General features: G+C 42.6%; 1 protein-coding gene across 7 annotated transcripts in view; it reads right to left on the bottom strand.

Moving 5' to 3' along the window:
• Positions 1-16,343, bottom strand: part of fam13a (family with sequence similarity 13 member A) — a 249,002-nt gene that overhangs the window by 31,286 nt on the left and 201,373 nt on the right. For all 7 annotated transcript variants that reach the window (XR_011353902.1, XM_069925726.1, XM_069925725.1 and 4 more), the window contains 6 exons: positions 12,001-12,151; positions 10,542-10,755; positions 7,454-7,592; positions 5,308-5,389; positions 3,466-3,698; positions 1,113-1,196 (listed from right to left, as the gene is read on the bottom strand). Coding sequence is in view for 6 of the 7 variants with exons in the window: in XM_069925726.1 (XP_069781827.1) it covers positions 1,113-1,196; positions 3,466-3,698; positions 5,308-5,389; positions 7,454-7,592; positions 10,542-10,755; positions 12,001-12,151 (903 nt within the window). In the remaining variant the exon portion in view is untranslated. The remainder of the gene's footprint in view (positions 1-1,112; positions 1,197-3,465; positions 3,699-5,307; positions 5,390-7,453; positions 7,593-10,541; positions 10,756-12,000; positions 12,152-16,343) is intronic.

Genomic DNA, 16,343 nt, shown 5'->3' with positions numbered 1-16,343 from the left:
AAAAATGTTCTTAGTTTCAATTTGATTTCTTATTCCTCTAAATTTGACAGAATGACAGAGTGATATACTCAGTATGGAACCAGTCAATTGGATCATTACTACACCCCCTCAATGGCAGAAACATCCAGCTTCAGAGAGGGAGACTACGACCATGCATAAAACTCCAGGTGCAATCTGAGCAAGTCCCTCTATATTTGCCAGGAGACACCACTACCCCTGTGCTCCAATCCTCAGAATTGGAGGGTCATGTGCCTTGCAGCAGACAGCAGGAGATGGAACATGGGCTGTGATTCTTTGCCTATACACTCCTTTGTGGCACAAGTCATCCCTCTGGAGCCACTTCCTGCTGAAGCCACCCACGGCCCTCTCCCTCCCCCCATCACTTCTCATCTTTTCTTTCTTCTATCCTCCTACCTGTATTCACTCATGATTTCTTGCCAGTTAGCTTCTGATCCTGCCCTTGCCACTTTCTCCTCCAATAGTTTTAGTCACATAAATTTTGCCTATTTTTGCTTATACTTGACACTCAGGGTCAAAATGTTGGTTACCCTTTACTTCTGATGAATGCTGCTTGACCTGAATTTTTTCAGCATGTTTGTGTATTACACTACTTCTCAATGATATCAATGTATTTTGAATTGAATTATTTATTATCACGTGTACCAAGGTACCACAAAAAAATGCTTTGTTTTGCGAGCTATCCCGGCAAGTCAACCTCAACACAGTTCATCAATTAGTGCAAGAATTTAAAAAAATACAGGGATATGGTTAGAATAAACAAAAGTGTAGGGTATTGGAAACAAATTTAAAAGGCCCTTACCACAAATTAATAGTTCTAATTGAAATGCTGAGGCTCTTTTCAAGTCATTGAGGGATAAATGAAGAGTCAGTAATCTCTTACCAATCAAATAGGAAGTCAAAAGCCACCAGAGAGTGGCGAGAATGTAGAAATGGCTCTCACAGCAAGGGTTTAATTGCCCAGCTGTAATGTTTATAAAGAGAAGATGGAGGCAAAAGAACAATGGTAGGATGAGATAAGGTGTGGCTGGAACAACAACAGTAAGCAGGGGTGTGGATCACTTGGGTTTAAGTAATATGGAGCAACCACCTACCGGTCTCCCATGGATGCTCTCATAGTAAAGGAGCCCCTTCTGAAGGGCAACCTTCTCGTTAGCTATCTCGTCTCGCGTCATGTCCTGTGGAGGGAGAGATAGAAACCTTGGTGAATGCACATCAGCAACGCTCTATCTGAATTATGGACCAGTGGCTGCCTTAGCAAGCAAGAAATCAGGGGGAATGCCAGAAGTGAAATGGGTCCCCAATATGCACTGTTTGCTGTTTTCAGTTCTTTTGACATTTTAATGGAACTTGCAGTGAGGATAAATGATGGTCAGCGCACTACCTACAATAGTTGCTCACTGCTCAGTGGAAACCAACATTGAAACCCCTCCTCTTAGCATAATATTGAAAACTAAGTCTTATCGTAGAACAGGACATGTCAGCTGGGCCAGTGAGAAAGAGGCGAGGTGTGGAAGAATTGATGGTGGTGACCCATTGAAGGACTGACAGGATACTTGACATATTGCATAAGGCATGTCTGTGATCTTGAGTAACATCTGTTTTCTCTTGTCTTACTTTGTGCAGTGGGAGTTCTAACAGATAAGATGTACTGGCTGCAGGCACTTAGGCATTGATTTTATTACACACTACAGGTCACTATGTGGGGTCCTAAATTGAAGAAACAAAGACGGTTTTCTTTCTTTTTACATATTTCTTTATATTCAGAATGTTGCTGGAAATGTCATGTGATGCATTAATTATATAAAGTACTCAAATATAAAGCTTGTAACTGATAGCAGAGGGTCAGTGGAGAGGGACTCTCTCTCCTTGGTACCAAGAAAATAAAGCTAATCGGATTGAGTATCAGAGTCATGTGATTATTGGAAAGCAAAATTCTTCGACAGAAGGGTTAGCAGCATTATTTGGATGATATTACTTGTGGGATCCAAAGATACCATGGAAACATTCTGGTCAACTCCTCATTATTGATGCTAGATTCCACAGCAATGGGCTCCTTCCCTGATTCTCCCTCAAACCAGAGGACAAACCTGTGTTCACGTCATACCTTTTGTGTCCCATTTTAAGATAGCAGCTGTATAGCAAAAGATATTTCATTGGTTGTAAAGTAACTAGTTTAAAAAAAAGGTAATAACGAAACATAATTCTTAGACCAAAATTGCTTCATAGCCAAATGAAATCCTTGAACTGCAGTCAGTACCACTGTGCGGAAAAGGGTGGCAGCCAATTAGCATACATCAAATGATAAACGGGTTACTTGGTTATGGATACATTCCTGCATGTTGGTGGAGGAATAAATTTTGGACAGGGTACAGCAGAGAACTCTTCATAGAGTCAGGATCTACAGCATAAGAAGAGGAACTTTCCCCAACTTCTCACGCCAAGCAGGCTTGTGCCATTTGTATGTGTTCACCCCATCTTCTTCTAAATCTTTCTCTTTGTGCCCATGTAAAAATGTTTTGAACATTACAAATGCCCCAGCTTCCATCATTTCTACTGTTAGTTCATTCCATATCCCCACCACCATTTTGAAGGTGTTCTTACAGCCCCTTTTAAATCTTTGCCCTCTGACCTTAAATCCATGCTCTCTAGTTTCAGATTCTCCTATCCTGGGGGGAAAAATACAATTTCTATGTCCCTCATGATTTTATAAACCTCTAAAATTACCTCCCCCCCCCACCCCCCCATGCCCTCAGCCTCCATCACTCCAGGGAGAAAAGACCCAGCCTCTCTAGTCTAGGACTGAAAATTTGGTGACCCTTTACTTCTTATGGATGCTGTGTGATCTGCTGAGTTTTTCCAGCACATCTGCATATTGCACTCAACCCCAGCATCTACAGAATTTCTTGTTTAACTCCTATCCAGCCTCACCTTCATTCAAATGCCACCTTTCTGCACCCTTGAAGTAGTGTCCTAGAATATTGTACGACCGACCCCAAGCAAGGTTTAATGTGGTCCCCTTGGGTTGGGGCTGGATTATAAGGAGATCACAAGCTGAGGCTTTTGACTCAGGAGTTCAGAGCACAACAGGAAGTTGTTGTTGGTAGCAGAACAAGGTGGAGTTGGTTATGACTCACTGGTTACCTTTATATCTTTTAATCATGTAATTTATACATTGTCTTGTAATATAATGTTCAAATACAAATCAAAATTCCCTTAGGAAAACTTCAGCTCATATTCTATTATTGGAATGTGTTCATGATAAATTGTCTAATTAAAGTGATCTCTTCTATTTATAAAGAGAAAAAAGAAAAAGAGAGAAAAAGAAAAAACCTCCCCTCGCCCCAATACGAATCCTGCCTCTCTCACTAAACAGTCACTAGCAAATAGTAAAGAATCAAGTGTAGGCTCCCAGAAAACAGTCAGGGAACTGCCAGAGCACCCAACCTTTATATCTTCAGGCCGAGAGACCTCAGCCCGTTTCTCCTTCAGTTTGCTCAGGATGGTGTCCAGGGTCGTCTCCACTGAGGGCTTCGGGACTTTTTCTGCCACATCGTGCTTCTTGTCCTGCTCTTTCTCAGGTCCCCTCTCCAGTTGCGATCCAAAGCTCTTGGGTAGGGTGTTGCTCCGCTGCCTCATCGGGGGGATGACATCTTCCTCGGACACTTTCAGCTTCGTGTCTGCCGCAGACGTACAACACAAAAGAAATTCATGAAACCGAACAGCAATTGATGGTGCTTAGGAACCTTGACAAGATTCAGCTGATGAGAAATAATCAGCTGATTGATCATAATGGTTATAAAGTGGGCAGGAGGCAGGTCACCAAACCAAGTAATAAACATGTTCATAGAATCATCAAAGACTAATGGAAGTCATTCATCTCGATGGATCAATGCTAGGTCGTACAAGAGTGATATCACCAATCTTATTCCTTGCTCTTTCAATATATTTATAAAACTATTTTCTCTTTGTGTCTCCCTAATTTCCTCTTGAAATGGCAAACTGAGATGGTTTCCAGCACCCTTGCAGGAATTGGGCTCCAGATCATAAATATTCTTAAAACTTTCCTCATTTTGACCTTTAGCTTCTGCATTAAATTTTACATCTGTTCTCGCCTCTGGAAATTGTATCACTTCATTTCATCTAAACCCATCACAAACCTTTCCATTTCTATCAAGTCCCTTCTCCTTTCCTTTGCTTCAACGGGAACTGTCTCAGTTTCTTTGTTCTTACAGAAAACTGAAAATTGTTGTCCTCCATTCAGCCTCCAGTGAGGCTGAGGGAGGAGGGAGATGACAATTTGTTAGGGGTCAGAGGAAACTGCTGGTTGAAGTCAGGATTCAGCAGAATAAACCAAGTCCTCACTATCAATAAGAGATCAATGAACACTCTTACCACAGATATCAACAACGTGAATATCTCATCTTTGTATCCATTACATCTCTAAATAGAACCATAGAAGAGTGAAGCACAGAAACAGGCCCTTCAAGTCTGTGCCAAAATATTATTCTGCCTCGTCCCATTGACCCACATCCAGACTCTATCCCTCCATACCCCTCCCATCCATGTACCTGCCCAAATTTTTCTTAAATGAATAACTTGTGCCTGCATTTAACAAATAAACATAAATGTGCCGTATAATGTTCTAATAGTATTAAAATAAACACCAATATTTAAATACATAAAAATATTGATATTAGCTTGCAAACTACATCCATTGAAACTAATAATGATGGTTTTTGCAATCATTAGGTCTAGTTGTATTATCAAAGAACACCCTCCATTAGGTCGATGCACAGTGGGGAGTCATTTGACACAAGTGGCATAGAGACCGATCACAATATTTACCCAGGTAATGTTTGGACATATATGCACATATGACAGGGGTTGACCTTGCCAGCACATGGATCAGAAATCAGTGAGTGATGTGGAATGAGTGTAAAACATTTGGGCATCTCTGTAATAGAGTATCTACCTGAGGCATTTCTGACCACATTACGGCATGGTTTGGGAACCATGAGAAAGTAGGGTGGAGCTGAATGGCTATCTGTGGCAGTAGAAGGAAGTGGAGAATTTGTGCTAGATGGTTGATGAATGCTTTGGAAACCACCATCTACCTTCAACACTTGCAACAGAGCAAAATACCCCAAAATGCTCTACCCTGAGTGTCTGATAAGCCCAAACTCAGCCATGGAGTCTTTGGGATGTGATGTTTTTTGAAAGCATTCTGAAGGGAGAGAGAGAGAGCGACAGAGAGGTGGAAGAGAAGGGACTCAGACATCAGATTACCTTTCAGCTGCTTGCGAAGTTTGGCGAGTTCATTCATCCATTTCAGCACTTCTGGATTTGTGGCTTTGTCACTATATGAGGGCTGAGGAATTGAAGGAAACAAAAACATTCTTGGCTTGTAGATTAGGGAGAACGTCAGAACAAGAATAAACACCTGTTTACAAGGTTTCCTCCAGTCTTGATGAGGGGTTCTGACCTGAAACGTCAACCATTTTCTTTTAATATTGATGCTGCTCGACATGCTGAGTTTCATCAGCCTGGACTCTGATATATGAATGCAAAATGGAGGCAGAATACAGAGCCAGAGAACAGGCTTAGTCAGATCTGCCCAATCAGCAGGCCCAACATCCCACACTTAACCTGTTGATTTTGTTCAAGGTACTAAGGACAAAAGTAAAGTAAAACCACTGCTTTAAATTAGCAATAGGAGATTGTTTCGCATTAAATTATGGCTGAGATCCCTACCAGGAGGTGGCATCTTGGAAGGATATTGAATATCAAAGCAAGAATGCTGGAAATTTAAAATAAAAACAGAAAGTGCTGGAAATAATCAATAAGTCAAGGCACATATGTGGGGAAAATTAGGTTAATTTTTGTATTTCCAACATTTTATGCTTTTATGTTAATCAAAAATAAAAAAAATAATAAATCCACTTCTTCTGTCCTGATCTACAGCATGTTTCCACTATCCACAAGACTAGGTGATTGTGCAATACATGCTCATATCATTGTCTCTACATACCATCACTAATGATTTTCCAATTAGTGAAAAACAACCCAAAGAGACGCCTTATCCTTTGACGCCAATAATGATTCACTAATTATTGATCATCGATGTGCCAATTAGAATGATACAAAATCAATTGATGAAGCATAATGGAAGACTCTCCACCTGGAAGGTCTGATGCTACTTATTGAAAGGCATGAGATGGTAGCCCCTTGCTTGGTGAAACCCGTTTACTTCTTTCAATGTTATTCTCACTGCACTGTATCTGCAGAGTGCGCCATTTTATAAAGTGTGTTGCTGTAATCAACCAAGGTTTCTTTGACAAGGATTCCAAAACCTGTGAACTTCCGCCACCTTGGACAGCAGACACACGGCACACCACCTCTTGCAGGATGCCCTCCAAGACACACACTCTTCTGACTTGGAAATATAACACCATTCCTTTAGTGTCACTGAGTCTCAGTCCTGGAACTCATCACCCAACAACACTTTCACCAGCAGTTTTAGGTGCAAGCTTGACCTCCTTCTCAAGGGTAATTTGGGGTAGATAATAAATGCTCACTGAATTTTGTAAACAAACCAAAAAACACCTGGAAATGTTGTCACACTTGCAAGGAGCAGCAGCAATCCTATATTTGCATCAACACTATTCTACATCACAAAATTACCCAAGAATGTCATATGAAGGTTTTTGCATGCTGGTAAACAGGACTAGTGTGGATGAGTACTTCATGGATATGGTGGGCTGCTTGTTTATGATTCTAAAGAACAAGTCCTCCATTATTAGGCATGCAATTCACATAAATGTTGGGGAAATTCAGCAGGTCACACAGGATCGATAGGAAGTAAAAGGGCAACCAAATTTTAAGGCCGGAGTCCTTTGTCAAGGAATGTGCAAATAGCAGGCAGATGTCTAAATAAACAGGTAGGGAGAGGAGAGGAGGGAAGAAAGGTCAGGGGGGAGAAGTGCAGGATAGCAAGTAAGAAAGAGGTAAAAGGTGTATATATGTGGGAGGGCTGAAGAGTAAAAAAGCTGAGAAGTGAAAGAGGGAGGGGGTAGCTCTCCAAATGGAGAGGGGAGGGAGGGCATAGGGACTAGAGGAAAGAAGAGAGGGATATGGAAAGAGAGAGAGAGACTTAGGGGAGGGGTTTAGTGGAAACTGAAGAAATGAATGGTACCTGGTTGGAGAGTGCCCAGATGGAGTATTAGGTGTTGTTCCTCCAATTTAGGGAGAGCCTCGGTTTGGCAGTGCATGAGGCCATGACAGTCCGCTGCAATTACAGGGACCACTCAGTGGCCAACCATATTAATTCCACACACAATTCCCACATCAACATGTCTATCTATGACCTCTGCCAAACTGAGGCTACCATCAAGGGAATCTTCCAACTGCTCCACAGATACTTGGCAGGACTTACGCGATATCTCCTTTCTTCTTCAAACTTCTGCTCAAACCTCCTGATCTTCTTCTTTAAATTCTGGATTCTCCGGGTCATCTGTGCAGGGGTCAGTTCTTCTCTCTCATCATCATAGGAACCAAGGGATGAGCTCCGTGGCCTGTCATGAGAGGGCAAGAAATCCCGTCACATGGCATCACCTCATTTCTTATTTAAACTCACCACCAAATAATTAATGGGGATTGCCACAGGGTGTGTGTGTGTGTGTGTGTGTGAGATGCTGCTGGTTATTCAGCCATTTATCTCCATGCTAGTTCATTACAAGCTCAAATGATAAAATGGTGCATACAGTCAATAGGTCAGATGAATACTGAAAGATCACTGGGAGGCTATTACAATGCCAGCACTGTCCATTTTCCTGGTTTTCCCCGGGTGTTCCAGTTTCCTCCCACCCTCCGAAGTGTACAGGGTTGTAGGTTAGTTGGGTGTAATCGGGTGGCATAGGTTTCAATGGCTGGAATTGGCCTCTTTTGTAAATAAATAAAAACATAAAATAAAAATAGAAACAGAATTCGTGCTCTGCAATGTAATGTCTTCAGAGATATGTGATCAGAACCAGTTCCCAAACAGCCCTGGATAAACACAGCTGCTTTCTCACTCTTTTTCTCCTTGTAAGCAAGCTATTAGACAAGGTGAGGAGGGATGTCTGTTGAAATGAGGTTGGCAGTCTCCATGAAATGGATGGATTACAGGGATGGAGTTGAGAAACAGGAAATGCTCAAAAGACCTTGCCCTCTTTGGGGGAGGGGTCAGAAATCAGAAGAAACAATCCATAATACGGTAATTACTCGATATTTGGAAAAAAAGAGGACTAGTTTCTGTGGATTTCCCAGGATGTTACTGAGCTGTGAAGTTGATAAATGGTTGCAAATTTAATTCTTGATTTCAACTTCCTTTAGTATCTTAAAACAACCTCTGAGAATTAAGACTAACAAAACTGATGCACTGCAAAGTGGTTACTGGGTTGCAGCCTGTGGATGGCACTCTTTTTTACTGGTCATATAAGGACATGGCATTCAAAAGATGAAGTGATATAGTGAAGTTTACCAAAAAAATAAAATATTTCTGAAAATGATCACTGACATCTGAATGGATATTCAGGAGAAAATCTGAGAATGATGAGAATAAGCAACAAAGCATGGTGTGGAATAGCTCCCTGGGGAAATTCATTAGCGTGAAAGCACTAAAAAGAAAGCTGCATGTGGGACAAGGCTGTGCTAATCAGGATTGAGTGGTGAAGAGGATCTTGTTGCGGGGACAGAAATGCACAATCAGAAGATTTTATGTTGCAGGATCAAGAAGCAAGAGCTGCCAGAACCTCCACTGGCGAGAGTGATCATCGTTGAGCCATCTATAAACACTGTATGGACAACCTGCATACATGCAGGGAACTGGCCTGCAGGAGTTCACTCCAGAAGCAATCCACTAGGCTTCTTTGACAGAGACTTAGGGGTAGCCTCAGTTTGGCAGAGGTCATAGATAGACATTCTCTTCAACTTCAATTGGGGATCTCCATACGTTAAGGGATCATGATTTACCTCTTAAAAAGGTGCAACCAGGAGCAAAATAGTACAAATGCTTGAAATGAAAAATGAAGAGGGAAAATAGTCAGGCAGCATCTATGAGTATGGAAACCCAGTGTTCTGACCAAAGAAATGTAAAATACAAGGTGCATATCCCAATATAGTATTGAAGTGAGGGGTGAGAGAGGGAATTTCACTCAGACAAGTGCAAAATGTTTTATTTTGGAAAATTAATTTAGGGCAGGACTTGCACAATGATTGGCAGGGTTAACAGACCTAAGCCTATAAATATACATCACCCTGAAAATGGCAACTCAGGTAGACAGGGCAGTGAAGAAGGTGCTTGGTGTACTTATTTTCATCAGTCAGACACTGAACAAAAGAGGTGAAACCTCATATTATAACTGCACAAAAAATTGTTGAGACCACACATAGAATATTGTGTTCAATTCTGGTCACCTAGCTATAGGAAAGATGTCATGAATGGACTAGGACTATTTCCTCTAGTGAAGGAGGCTGAGGGGTGACCTCTATATACACATTCCACATTAAATATTCCCTATGCCTTAGGTGCTCTGTGATTAGTAAGGGATTGCTTAAGGTGGTATGTGAGTGGGAAGAAAAAGTTTGAAAATCATTGTTTTAATCATATCTAATGACTTGTTATGTGCACGGTTTCATAACTCCAAAGGAAATGGGCCAATGACAATTTTTCTCAAGCAAAATATTTCAGTAACAATTGGGTCTAGAGCAGTCATTCACAACCTTCCCTTCCCACTCACATATCACCTTAAGCAATCCCATACTAATCACAGAGCACTTATGGCATAGGGATTACTTAAAGTGGAATATGAGTTTGTGGGGCGGGGGGCAGTTTGAAAACCACTGATTATAGAGGTACATAACATCATGAGGGGCATAGATAAGGTAAATCTTGATCCAAGGTAGGGTGGTCAAAAACTAGAGGGCATAAGATTAAGCTGAGAGTGGAAAGAATTAAAGCAGACCTGAGTGGTAACAAGCTGTCAGGGATAGTGGTAGAGGTGGGTACAACAACAAGATTTAGAAGACATTTGGATAGGTTAATGAATTGGAATTGTTTAAAAGGAATATGGGTCAATACAAGGCAAATAAAGAGGACCATCTCAGGTGGTTGGCATGGATGAGTTGGGCCAGTTTCTTTGCTGCATTGTACTATGGCTCTAAATTGCGATACATCTGGGCTGTAGGGTGGAATGAAGAAATATCCCACGGCACCACAATATAAACATAGGAGGTAACTTAGGGTCATGACCAATATCTATGTGGTCAACAGCATATGACCATCTGTGGAAATTTTCTGTGCACAAATTCCGACAGCGACCAAGCAAGCATCCATGTCACTCAGCAACTTGTGATAGGTGCTATACAAAAGGCAGCTCTTGACCAAATTATGTACTTGGGCTGAAATGTCAGGGACTTGGGAGATGATTGACATTGAGAAACAAATTACACCTTTCTGCACCCCTCCATCCCAACACGCTCACCTCATAAAGGAATGTGAATTTGGGGGCGAGGGGGGCACTTCTGTGTCACTGAGGAACTGCTGGCTTTGACAGTAGGCATAGAAACGGGGAGACAGCATAGGGTCAGAGTCTTCCTCCAAGAGCTGACGAATTAATCGGCCGGCCTGGGGCGAGAGGCGAGCTTCCTCAGACTCAGTCTCTGGGCTCTTCCACATTGGGAACGCCGGGACAGGTTCTAGAACAATAACAACCGGTGTCAGGGTTAAAGATCCTTCTGTGATGGGAGAACACCATGTGAACACTACTAGTCGTCTTTCAAACCATGGCATGAAACTATTATCTAGGTAACACATTGGGAGGGGGGGGGGGGGAAGAGAGAGAGGAGATGGGTAAAGGGAGAGATATATATAGAGAGAGAGGAAAGAAATGGAGAGAATGAGAGGGAAAGAGGAAGATGGGGAAGTGATGGAGGAGGAGAGGGAAATGGTGAGATAGAGAGAGAGAGAGAGCAGATGGTGAAAGAGAGTTCAAGTCCAAGAGAGGAAGAGAAATGGGGAAGGGAGATAGAGAGATGTGGATGGAGAGAAACATAAATGTAAAGGTAAATGGAGAACTGGAGAGAGGAGAAAGGAAGGAGTGAGAGGGAAGAGAAAGGAGAGTAGTGAGAGAGAGAGAGATTAAAAAAAAACAGGAGGGAGAGAACAGCAAGAGAGTGGGAAAGCAAGGGAGGAGTAGGAGGGAGTGTTGGAGCTGTTTATGTGATCTCAAGTTCCTACACATGGGGTTATCTGCTTGTTCATATTGCGCGTGTGATTAGCTGCAGGTCTTTTCATGTTTGTGCAGTGCAAGTTTAGCTCTGCGTGGATGCCTGTTCGTCTTGTGTCTCTGTCAATGCTTTTGCATGAGTGTTTTTATGCATTGAGAAACAGATGTGCGCAGTTGGTGCAATATCAGCATCTATGTTATCTGCACATGGACAACACGGTGTTCGTCCGCAACCTCTGTTGGTGGGCACTTAAATCTCTAAAACGGGCTTTTGTTGGTATTTCACGTGTATAAGTATTTGCATGTCATTCCCCTCGATGTAGCAACTTACTGAAATGAAGCGCAGGGCTATTACACCGCTCCCTCCTCAGAGCTCGAGGGTGCACCCCTGCAGGGACCATTCAATCTAGGAAGCTCCGATAGCTTTAACAATCCAAATAATAACTTCACTCCGTGAATATTAAGGCAATCTGCAATTCCAGTCTTATTAAAAAGGCACAATGGAAATTTTTTAAAAGCCACCCAATTACATGAGCTCTGATAACAAACTAGAGTCTAGACAGTAACCCGACTGCTCAGAAGCAAGATTTTAAAAATCCCCCAAATATTACTCGAGTTATTGCTACTTCTAGAAAAGAATAAATCGAACAACGTTGCAAACTCCCGTGTCCAGGAAGCAGCTGCCCAGGCGCTGGCAGCCACACCGAAAGGTTACCTCGTCGCTCCCTGTCCTCTGACAAGCCTGTCAGGTCCAGGCGAGGGATCTCCAGTGCGGCGCTCCCTTCCACCGTGACCGGATCAGGAGCCCTCGGTGATCTGGCCACGTCGCTTTGACTCGGAGCTTCCTGGATTTTCATCGTCGAATTCTAAAACAGTCCACGCACCAACAAACAAACAAACACAAAAATCTTCACAAGCGACCCACTAAAGTGTGGGAGTGAACACGGAGGGAGAGCGAGAACTCCTCTTCGCTGGCTGGAGTTCAGACCCGAACAACAAATAAAAGTGCTTCCCTGCTCCCTGACACTCCCATTGTAATTCGCTGCTGGGCTCGATCCATGAAGGCGGCCCCATCTGCCGTGTTGATCAGAGTGACAGACAGGTCTTTCCCCACCCACGCTCTGGCTTGTTTCTGAACCCCAGCAGTGTGCACCCTTGTGGCAAGCCACCCTTGCTCTTTGTGCGCCGTTCGCGACCCGAACTGCTGGGCACTCGGGTGCAGCTGGAGGTGAACGCTGATCGTTGCGAGCAGCACGACAGCAGGGAATCGTGCTTGTCAAGCTGCCACATTGCACAGTGATTCGAGCTTGCAATTTCCTGTGCGAGTGCTGACTGAGTGTGAGGTCGAGAGGGTTTTGGCTGAGGTTTGACGATTCGGAGAGAAGCTTGCGGCTCTATTAATAGAAGCGGGAGGAGGGCCCTCTTTCAGAAGCTCACGTTCACACGATAGGCATTACGTGACTTGCAGGCACCTTCAGACAAAGGAACAGTCTGCAACTCTGGGACTGCATGTGCTGTTCAGGCCAGAAGCAGAGGGCATCCTCCGCCTCTCAGGACACTGTACTTTTAAGGCGGAGTCCCTTTGCCTTGCACTCAGCTGGTAATATTTCTTAAAGAGAAACATCACTGTCACATCAATGTACCACAAGCAATGAATAAATTCATGGAAAGTCCCAATTCCATTTGTTATCCGTCAGAAGTCAAGGGGAACCAGCACCTCAGCAGGGATATGGATGTTGAGTGACCTGCTGAGTGTTTCCAGCACGTTTGTATATTGCACTTGACCCCAGCAACTGCAGACTTTCTCGTTTGATGACATTGAGAATATTTGGCCACTGAGACCTTCACTGTGAATTAGGAATGCAAATAATTAATGGGGGTTTGGTATTTTGGAACCAGGAAACCTAGGTGTACAGAAGCTTGGTGACTCTCACTCTCACTCAATGTGCCTCAGAGAAGACTATAAGATATAGTGTGAGATATAGCACATGGGGTATCTGCTTTATACCCCATCAAAACTGCTCTGCCATTCCATCATGATCCAATAGAATAAAACCTGGTTCATCACTAGGCTGAAATTATTTCAGAGGAGAAAGGTTTCATATTCATGGGTGGTTAGACATACTTACTGAAAAATACTATAACATTCTCACAGGGTTCAACAGGATAGATGTTGTTTTCCCGAGTCTTCTCAGAATCAAGGGATAACTGCAATACACAAGAATGCTGGAAAAATTCAGCCCTTCTGTGCAGTGCACTTGACCCCCATCATCTGCAGATTTTCTAGTTTAACTGCATAAAGAGAGCTTGGAATAAGGCATGAATTTACTCAAAGTGCTGTGTGAATCTTTGGAATTCTCATTCTATAGATCTATGTATGCTCATCCACTGAATATAACCAAAGACATGGATTTTGGCTCTATCGGGCATTTAGCAACATGAGGATACTGTGGGGAAGTGGTTCATGTAGGAATGGTGAAGGATAGGACAGTATCTTGTCCTTAAGTTGAGGTTGTGAAAGGCAATGTATAAATCCAAGTATTTTCAGTTCAGGCTCATTCTTATGCAACATTACTCCTTCAGAATGTTGATGCAGGAATGAGGCTGGGCTCTCAATGAGAACAGGCAACTTTTGCCTGCCCACTGGTGGGAAATAAGATGAAGAAAATCTAGTCACTTACTCTTTAAATATAGAGTCTGTAGTGCCTCTGACAGTAGAGCTACAGAAGAAAATGCCTGGCTCAGGTTGAGATGAGCAGGAAAACTTTTTTGTCAATTCCAGTCCAGGCTTCCTGAAACCAGGAGTGACATCATGACGCCCCTCCGACACATTACTCGTTTCGTGGGCTTCGTGCCCAAAGAAGACAGGGTCCAGCGTCATCTTAGCGCAGATCCCACGGAATGTGTGGTTGGCTGCCGTTACAGGGATGATTTACATCTGAAACCCCCCAACCCCCGCCCCCGGATGCCTCTACAGTGTCTACCATGCTGGGGTTGAGTACAAAACACAAAGGTCCTGGAGAAACTCAGCAGTTCATGGTAGAATCCATAGAAAGTAAAGGGTAGCTGACAGGTTACATTCCTGACGAAGGGCCCAGGCCCGAAACATTGGCTACTCTTATTTTCTCTGGATGCTGTGTGACCTGTTGAGTTTCTCCAGCACATTTGTGTATTGCACCTCTTTAAATCTGCCAAGATTCAAAATACGCTTGGTTTGGTGGTATTGTACTATACTCATTAATGCAATTTTTAAGACTGCATTCTTGGTATGTGTGGAGTTCTGCACATCTATTGCTGCCTTGAAACATCATGGGAGCCTCCCCGAATGATAGTATAAAACCTATTGTATGGACCAGGATTTGACTACTGGCACTGAGGTTATCCTTCTGGGAAGGAAATTTGACAGCAGTGAATTAATTGAGAATTATGAGAATCCAGTTTTACTGGTACAAGCTCTTCATTGTCAGTTTTCAAAAGATCATTTGAAAATGTCAAATGCCCGCAGCAGAATTTGAATACATGTTCTCCAGACTATTTGTCCTGTTTCACTTACACCATTATATTACACTGTGCCAACAAACAAGTAACTGTATTTTTAGATCATTAGCTCGTCAGGATATTACTCGCCGCGGTTGCCTTCAAGATTTGAAATGCTAATTAAACTGTTCAACAGTAAAAACAATTGAAACTTAAAAATGCAGGAAAATCAAGCAAGATTTTAAAATTAAATAGCCCTGATTAATGAACCATCTTGGAAGTAAAACACAGAACTTTGCAGACACCATGGTTGAAATAAAAACATAATGCTGGAGAAACTCAGCAAGTCAAACAGTGTACTTTAGAGAGCAAAGTTAAAGATACATATCCAACATTTTGGGCTTGAACTGTTTATCAAGGTATGACAAAACGCAGGCAGGCTCTCGAACAAAATGGTGGGGGAGGGGCAAGGGAGGAACATAGTCCCAAAGTCAGGAGGTAATAGGTGAATAAGGGAGGGAGGTCACACCTGCTAACAGGGGGAAGGCTCTGTGAATGGACTATCTTGCTCAGTGTAGGTCCAGTATTATTATTGCAAGGTTTATGAATTATTCTTAATAGTTGCTTCCACTGGTTGGTCAGTCTAGACCTCGGGGGCAGGGGCCTAAGATTCAGGGGTGTAGATCTGGGATGGAGATGAAGAGGAGCTACTTTTCCAAGGGACTAGTGAATCTGTGGAATGCTCTAACCAATGAGGCTGAACCATTAAATATATTGAAGACAGGGTTGGAGGGATTTTTACACAGTTAGGAGAAATAAGGGTTATAAGGAAAAGGTGGGCAGGGGGAGCTGAGTCCATGGCCAGATCAGCCATGATCTTATTGAATGGCATGCAGGCTCAACAGGCTAGATGGGCGCCTCCTGCTCCGATCTTTTGTTTTTTTTTATAACTAAATGTATTAAAAAGGAAAGGAAGATTTGCATTTTCAGAAGCAACCTTCATTTCTTTTCAGAATGTTCTAATCTGCTTTATACCCAATGAAGGAGGAAATATCAGTGGCAATCATGTAGGTGAATGCATTGATTTGATGGTACCATGGATGAAAAGAATGATGTGCCAACACACAGACACATATACACATTGTGTGTGTGTGTGTGTGTGTTTATTTTTTAATGAATAAATAATGTGTTTGATTTTTTTTAAAGGTGTAAACCAGAAAAAAACCCAATTTGAACAGAGCAAGCTGCTCATATAATCTAATCTATTGATGTTGATTGGAGTGATTAATACTGGGACTGGGGAGACTGACCCAATAAACAAATCAGAATCAATCAGCACCTTAGACAGCAGTTGTGAAAAGATAACGGAATTAATGATTCAAGTCAAAGACCAGACAGAATGCATGATCGGCTGAAATATTTCCAGCATTTTCTCTTTCTTTCTTTTCCATCACAGATGGAAGATGGCACTTTGAGGTATGTAGCAATCCCTCACTAATGCACCTGAGTGTCAGCTCAAGTGTTTGTGTGTGTCTGTAGGCAGAGCAAGGAGTGACAATATAACTGGAGGAGAAACAGAAG

This window comes from Narcine bancroftii, chromosome 3 (genome assembly GCF_036971445.1).
Source record: "Narcine bancroftii isolate sNarBan1 chromosome 3, sNarBan1.hap1, whole genome shotgun sequence".
NCBI classification, from domain to species: Eukaryota; Metazoa; Chordata; class Chondrichthyes; order Torpediniformes; family Narcinidae; genus Narcine; species Narcine bancroftii.
This window is presented reverse-complemented; position numbering and strand designations above follow the sequence as displayed.